The following is a 7,624-nucleotide window of genomic DNA, read 5'->3' as shown; positions in this document are numbered from 1 at the left end:
TTCTTATATAATATTTAATAATTATATGACCTTCTGCAATAGTTTCTTGGAGTAAATTACCATATATGATTACACAGTAGAAGACAAAATGTAAACAAAATAAAAATAATAAAACAATAACGTATCAAGTGTTATGTTTGGTTCGTTTATCTCCGTTATTATTATTGCAGTCTCTATTATCTTCATGTAACATTTTTGATGCCGCGGAACGTCTCTCATTGACAGTTATTTCATTTGTTAACCAATCAAATGCTTCAAATAGTCTGTGCTCAGTTTGGTCGACAGCACTTACACCGAACACCATCCATCTTGTATCACGCATGCTTTGCTCATTCTGAATTTCACGCACTACTGATTCAGGTTTCATAGCACCGGAAATATCCTGTTTATTGGCAAGAACAAGAACTGGAATGTTTCTGAGTTCTTCTTCTTTAACAACAACAAATAATTCTTTCAAAGTCTGGTCAAACCTGAAATTCGAAAGCAACTTTGACAAAAAGTAAAGTATCAAACCCTACCGTTATGAATGTACGTATGTTCATATGTCCAGATTAAGACCTGAAAAACAACATACTTCACATGAATTTGGCAATGAACGCAACAAAATATTTACATTAGAATTACAAACGGAAGATGCTTATGATTTAAACTTTAAACTATAACAAATGAACATTTTTTTCTGTGGTACAAATTACATGTGTGCAATTATTTGCTTATATTTTTCAATTATTCATAGAATTTCAAGCTCCTGTGCACAAATTTAAGTTAACCCTATGACTTTCAAATATGGCATTTAAGTTTAATTTAAAACCACACACGATTAAATGTGTTAAGCATGTCTTTAAACTATACAATAGCGTAAATCAATAAGAACCAATACATGTGAAACTTTATTGAGAAGAAATAATACCCCTCTCTGTCACTACTGTCTAACACAAACACAAGTCCATGTGTACTCGCGTAGTAATGCCTTAATAAAGGCCTTATTTTCTCTCTGCCGCCGATATCCCACGTTGATATTTCTAGATTTTTAAAGTTTAAAGTTTCCGACATATAACCAACAGTAGGTATTGTTGTTCGAACATCACCAAGGTTTAATGCATGGAGAGTTGTTGTTTTACCCGCGTCATATCGACCTAGAACTAAAATCCGTATTGTTTTTTTAACAAACAAACGTTTAAATAAAAAGTTCCCCATTTTATTGAAGCGAAATATAACATTTTAATGTAGCTATAAAATACCACGGAATAATTGATGTGTTACGAATGTTTACCTTTTCTTCTTTATATAGATAGATATGTATCATGTCTATTTATAGCTCGAGCAATTTTCATTACAGACACTGACAAATTTTCTGCGGTACAATTCAGGTAATATCTGGAAAGTTTTGTGAGTTATACCAGCTTCATGGCCTACCTTTGTCACAAATTGACACGTCTCTTTGTAATACTTTAGATAACATTTACAACAATTTTGCTATGAAGAAATGATTAAACATATTAACAGTTGTTATACGTCATTTCTCTAAAATATCATTCAATTAATTCAATTTTAAATGATAATATTTGAATAGTTGACTGAATACCCTGCATACTTATATAAACTACATATACACTTATAAAAGTGGTAATTATAAATGATGCAAACATTACTGTATGGTACAATAAACATGTATATGGCAGTTGATACGATACGGTACAATACAATACAATATGATAGGATGTGATTCGGTACGTATTATACAATGTTACGAGCTAAACGTAACAGAGAAGATAACGCAGCAACAAATTTTACAATTTTTAATTAAAGAAAAACAATAATTTACAATAATACAAAAAATGAAAGTAAAGTTTAACTTACAATTATTTACAATACACATTTTACAAATGTTTTTAAGTTTAACTTACAGTTTGAAATTTAATTGTTTACAACTTAAATTTAATTAATGTTGAATGTTTACAGCAGAATTAATATAGGATGTTTAAATGTTTAATATTTTTTAAACAGAATTACAGAATTTAAACTTATATATTTTTATGTTAGCGGTACAAATGCACACAATTAGTATATTAATATAACACAATATTACAAATAAGCACACACCTTGAAGTACAAACATTTATTATATATATACTATTAATGAACAATTTAGAATACTAAACTACTTAGAGAAAGAATATTTTAGAATGAACATGAATAGAACTTTTTTGAAAGAAGATGAAAGAACATGCAAAATTATATAAACAAAATAAAATTGTTAAAAATGTTAGTGGCATGAGTAGGTATTAAACCCACAACATTGCAATTATTAGTTTTGCGCTTACATACTGAGCTATTAAAAACAAATACTAAACACATTTAGAATAAGCCTATATACATAACAACAATGCAAACAAATACAGAAAGAGTGATAAAATACGATGGAAAACAATATAATACAACATTACAAAAATTACAAAAAAATACATGCAACGGTATAAAACAACACAATAAAAAGGTGCACTATATAAAAAAAACTTAATGCTAATCCATTGATAATGCATTATTATTTTAATGGTTGCTTTTTTAAGGAATGGAAGGTAATGATAAATGTATCAGATTTAGCATTATTATAAATCACCTCTACCAAAATGTTGTTCCTGGATAGCATTATTCGGTATGGTTTTGATTTTTTATCATTTAACATAAAATATACGAGTATGCTGATAGTTTTCTGATAAATGTCACGGTGAATTTTGTTGAAAGCAGTCGGCGAAATGTAATGCAGATAAAAGTGACATATTTATTGTCCTTTAATAACTATATTTACAAGCGAGGACTTCAGGTAAGGAGTCGCAAGGGAAATTGTCTTAAATGATAATCGCGTGCGCGAACAGCTAAACTGGAAGTGGGGATAGTATAGTTTGGGTCTTCAGTCCCGGTGGCAGGGATACGGAATCTTCCTTCGAAAAGCTTTTGAAACGAATGTGTAAAATGGTACATTCAATAGCATGATGAAGTGTTTTGTTGCATTAGAATCTTTTTAAATACACAGTTTTTAAATATTTTATAAGTACATAAACTTGGACTAGCAGACAATGTTGCAGTCCATGACGGAACAAACTGGTCAGTTAGTCTTTGTTTGAATAATGAAGAAAACGCTTGAATATTGTTATGTATGCAACATATTACATGTATATAATTTATATCTGACCAGTTGGTATTTCCAATATTATCATTGTTCTATTTTTAGAACATAAACTTCATGTATGTACTAGAACTTTCTTAACTGTTGTAGAAAACTCATGCATTATAATTAGATAGAAATTTCCGGAATGATCTTTATTGTTGAAGTTGCTAGATTATGATTTATGTAGAAAATGGAAGACTATTCTAGAAACTTCTTAGCTTAATATAAATAGGAGACATTTTTTCTTTCGTATTACGTTTTTAGTCATCAGTGATCTTTTAAGTCATCAGTTACCTTTTAAGACATCAATATATTTGGAGTATTATTCAACTTGAAAATTAAGTGATTTATTGGAGCTTGGATTATTTTTAAAATAGTTTAAATTATTCTTGTGGATTTTATTGTGGGAATTTATTCTAAAGTGTTCTTGGATTTAACTGTGCTATTCAAAAAGGATTATTCCAGGATCAAACTAGACATTTGTAATTTACATTTTTATTTGGACTTCAGGTATTTGTAAACATAATTTGTTATTTTATTTTTCTTTAATAATTTTTCTGTAATAAATTTGTTATTGTTACAAGTTTGTTGCTGGCTTTTCTTTCTCGTTACGCCTGGCTCGTAACAATATTGATAATATCAGGATTGTTCCATACATACGTATATAAAAACCCATTATTTTGTAACACAGATTTTACTTTAGATATCCAAATTACCTTGCCTTTTTGACAATCATTTAACATTATTTTCTACATCTTCTTAATTGAAATATATTTACACTTTGCACTGTTCAGCCATTATTTTACAATCCTTAAATATCTGTTAATGAACAACGGGTATTTACGTAACTCACCATAAAGAGCCATAATGCTAGTACTTTGTTAAAAGTTCCTGTATGTTGTAATTGAGGTTGTATACCACACTTAAGTGAAATCACATATATGTATATAATTATGTTTATAAACAATTTTCAAACATCGAAGAATAAGTAAAATATGTACTGCAAATATTTGTACATATTCCATGTAATCATTAATATAATATATGCATTCATTAATGATTTCTTATTGAAAAATTTGACTTAGATTTTATAGAAAATAAATTTTTGTTACCTCCTTTATTTACATGAAATGTTAAATTCGGTAATATCTTTATAAATAATGCTTTTTGGAACTTAAAAAAATGATAATTCTTCATTTGAGCATGATATTTATGATAATTATAAAACCATAAAAAATTGTGTTACTGGATCTTTATCATAAAGTATTGACTTACAAAATTTAATATGAACTCTCTCAATTTCTTTACTTTTATTAAAAACCCATATCTCGCTAGCATAACTTAAAAAGACTATGGGTAGTGACTATATTATGAATGAATACCTTATAGAAAGCATTGATATTTTATCTTCACATGTTTGTGATATTTTTTAATGCCATCTTAGATTCTGGTTATTTTCCGGAAAAATGGACCGAAGGAGTTATCGTCCCTTTACATAAAAAGGTCGACATTAATATTAATGACGTGAATAACTACAGAGGTATTACGCTCGTTAGTTGTTTTTCGGAATTATTCACCACCATTTTGAATAAAAGAATTGTAACATTTTGTGAACAAAAAAATATTATATCAGATGCACAATTTGGTTTTAAGAAAGGCCGATCTACGACTGATGCTTTATTTATATTACTTAATGTTGTACAACAGCATTTAAATGAAAATAAGAGATTATATTGTGTTTTTGTTGATATGAAAAAATGTTTTGATACTATATATAGAAGTGCACTATGGTTAAAGCTCTATAAGAATGGAATTCAGGGTAAATTGTTAAGAATAGTGAGGGACATGTATCAAAAGGTTAAGTCATGTGTTAGAAATTGTAATAACTATTCGGAATATTTTGAGTATGCTGTAGGATTGAAACAAGGGGAGATAATGTCACCGATTTTGTTCTCACTTTTCGTAGAAGATTTAGAGCTTTTTTTGCAAGATGATGTAGATTCTGGTTTAGTCATTGATGATACTGTATTAATTTTGTTATTATTTGCAGACGATATGGTTATTTTAGGAAAGTAAAGGAGGAATTGCAGAAAAATTTAAACCTATTGTATGATTATTGTAGTAAATTGGGATTAGAAGTTAATACTGAAAAAACTAAAATTATGGTATTTAGAAAAAGAGGGGGATTATTGTTAAATGAACATTGGACATATAATGGGAAAGAGCTAGAGGTAGTGAACGATTTTAACTATTTAGAAACTGTTTTTCATTATACTGGAAATTTTACGCTAAATCAGGAATATCTCACTGGAAATGCTCTTAAGGTATTGAATTTATTAATGATTAATTGTAAAAAGATTAAGTTAAGGCCTACAGTTTTATGTCAATTATTCGATGCATTTGTTGGTTCGATATTAAACTACGCAGCAGAAATTTGGGGTTATACAAAGTCAAAGTTATTGAACGAATCCATCTGAAATTTTGCAAACATTTATTAAAGGTTAGAAATAGTACTTGTTCTGTTGCTGTGTACGGTGAATTGGGCAGATACCCATTGTATATTAAGCGTTATGTAGCCATGATAAAATATTGGTTAAGATTAATAAATAGTGACAATATTATATTAAATCGTGTTTATGTAATGTCATTTGAATATTGTAACAAAGGTTTTAAAAACTGGGTGACCAATGTTAAAGCTTTATTATGTGACTTCGGATTTACATATGTTTGGGACAATCCATGCGCTATTGATAAAAATTTTGTAAATATATTTAAGGAGAGAATGATAGATTGTTTTATACAAGGATGGAATGAAAATAAGGGAAGTAGCGAAGTGTTAGATTTGTATAAAAACTTTAAAAATGTTTTTGGATACGAAGCATATTTAGATATTTTACCTAGTTCATTAAGATGTTACATCACTAGATTAAGAATTTCAGCGCATGCTCTAAGAATTCAAACTGGAAGGTATGCCAGAAATAGAATACCTAGAAACGAAAGACATTGTCAATGTTGTCATTCACTAGATTTAGAAGATGAATACCACTTTGTTATTATATGCCCTATCTATTCAGATTTACGTAAAAAAATTATTATATAGCAAAATATTATTATATCAAACCAAGTGTATATAAGTTTTTAGAATTGTTACAAACAGAAAATAAGACTGCTCTTTATGAATTAGGGTTATACTGTAAAAACGCAATGTCTATAAGAAATTGTCTTCATTTTCATCCTTTTCCATTGTGTAAAAATGTTTTGTTTGTTATATATTTGTATGTACATTATATATATTTTCGGGAATAAATATGTTTAAACTATAAGAAATTCGATTATTAATATTACGGATTAGTGTAAAATTGTCTTGAAATATTGAACGTGCTATTTATTATATGCCTGTTAGTGTTTATATGGTTGCTTTGGTCAACCAGACTGAGTTAGTTGGTATATATGTATGTTTATAGTTTGATGTTGTAAATAAGATGTTATTTATTATAAGCCTAATAGTGTTTATATGGATGTTTCTGGTCAACCGTACAGTTCTAATTTAATAGATGATTAGTTATATTTAATTATGAAAATATCTTATAATTAGCCAAAACATTGTTGCATATAGTGCAATGAGCGTTTTATAACTCGAAATATACAATATGGAAAGACCACATTAATTAACTCCTGTGCGAAATCTAACATATTATATAAACTTAGCTATCGGTGTCTATTAACGTATGTATAAACACATTTATTGCTAGTTACACAATCGGTACGATACTACTATAATTATTATATATGTTTGTAAAAATGGAAATATTACTCCTGTGCACAGTTAAGAATGGTAATAAGTATATTATTTTGTCTTATGACCCAAGTTAGTTGTAAGGCTTTTTCTTAAATTACAAATTTGCAATCGAAATATCTTTTAGAATAGCCAATTGTTAGCCTTCCCTTTCGTTTCGTTATGCAGGCGTCACACTGTCCCGAATTTGGCATCAGATGGACACACGAATAAGGAAATGTTCAAATTCGGATCTGATCGTAATAACATCGTGCCATTCGTGAGGGCATCTTTTGCCATCGTATGATCCCCGGCTAAATATTTCAAGCTCCGGCAGCAACTTCGTGAGCGGTTCCAAAATCTTTGGCATGCCAAAAAATTGCCCGAAGACATTGCGAAGGTTCATTTTCGTGTTGAATTCGTATGTCAATTTTGCCCTTCGTAAGGCCGTCGTGAAGCCATCTTGTCAAATCGTGTAGTCTTCGTCTTTTCTTCGTGTGATCATCGGTGCAATCTGGCATTTTTAGCCTCAAGAAGACAATACGAAGTAAACACGAAGATTCCCGATAGTCTTAAAAAGGGAACACGACTACGTGAAGCCCCCGCAATACCGTCGTGTCACCATCGTATTTTGGTACGATGTCATCGAGATGGGACCACGATGAGGCCGAAGAAAGCAA

General features: G+C 29.4%; 1 protein-coding gene across 2 annotated transcripts in view; it reads right to left on the bottom strand.

Annotated features, from left to right (window-relative positions):
- The window catches only part of LOC132713900 (ADP-ribosylation factor 1-like), a 28,137-nt gene continuing 20,513 nt past the window's right edge, over positions 1–7,624 (bottom strand). Inside the window, exons 1-2 of one of the 2 annotated variants that reach the window (XM_060696605.1) lie at positions 911–1,300; positions 1–470 (exon numbers count right to left, since the gene is read on the bottom strand). In XM_060696605.1, coding sequence (XP_060552588.1) covers positions 125–470; positions 911–1,197 — 633 coding nt within the window. In that variant the 5' untranslated portion in view covers positions 1,198–1,300 and the 3' untranslated portion in view covers positions 1–124. Of the gene's footprint in view, positions 471–910; positions 1,301–7,624 lie in introns of those variants that run through there. The other variant, XM_060696606.1, reaches the window with a different exon arrangement.

This window comes from Ruditapes philippinarum, unplaced genomic scaffold (assembly GCF_026571515.1).
Source record: "Ruditapes philippinarum isolate M1 unplaced genomic scaffold, ASM2657151v2 ctg120_1_1_1_1, whole genome shotgun sequence".
NCBI lineage: Eukaryota > Metazoa > Mollusca > Bivalvia > Venerida > Veneridae > Ruditapes > Ruditapes philippinarum.
Note: the sequence above shows the minus strand (reverse complement) of the source record. Positions and strands in the feature narration are given on the sequence as shown.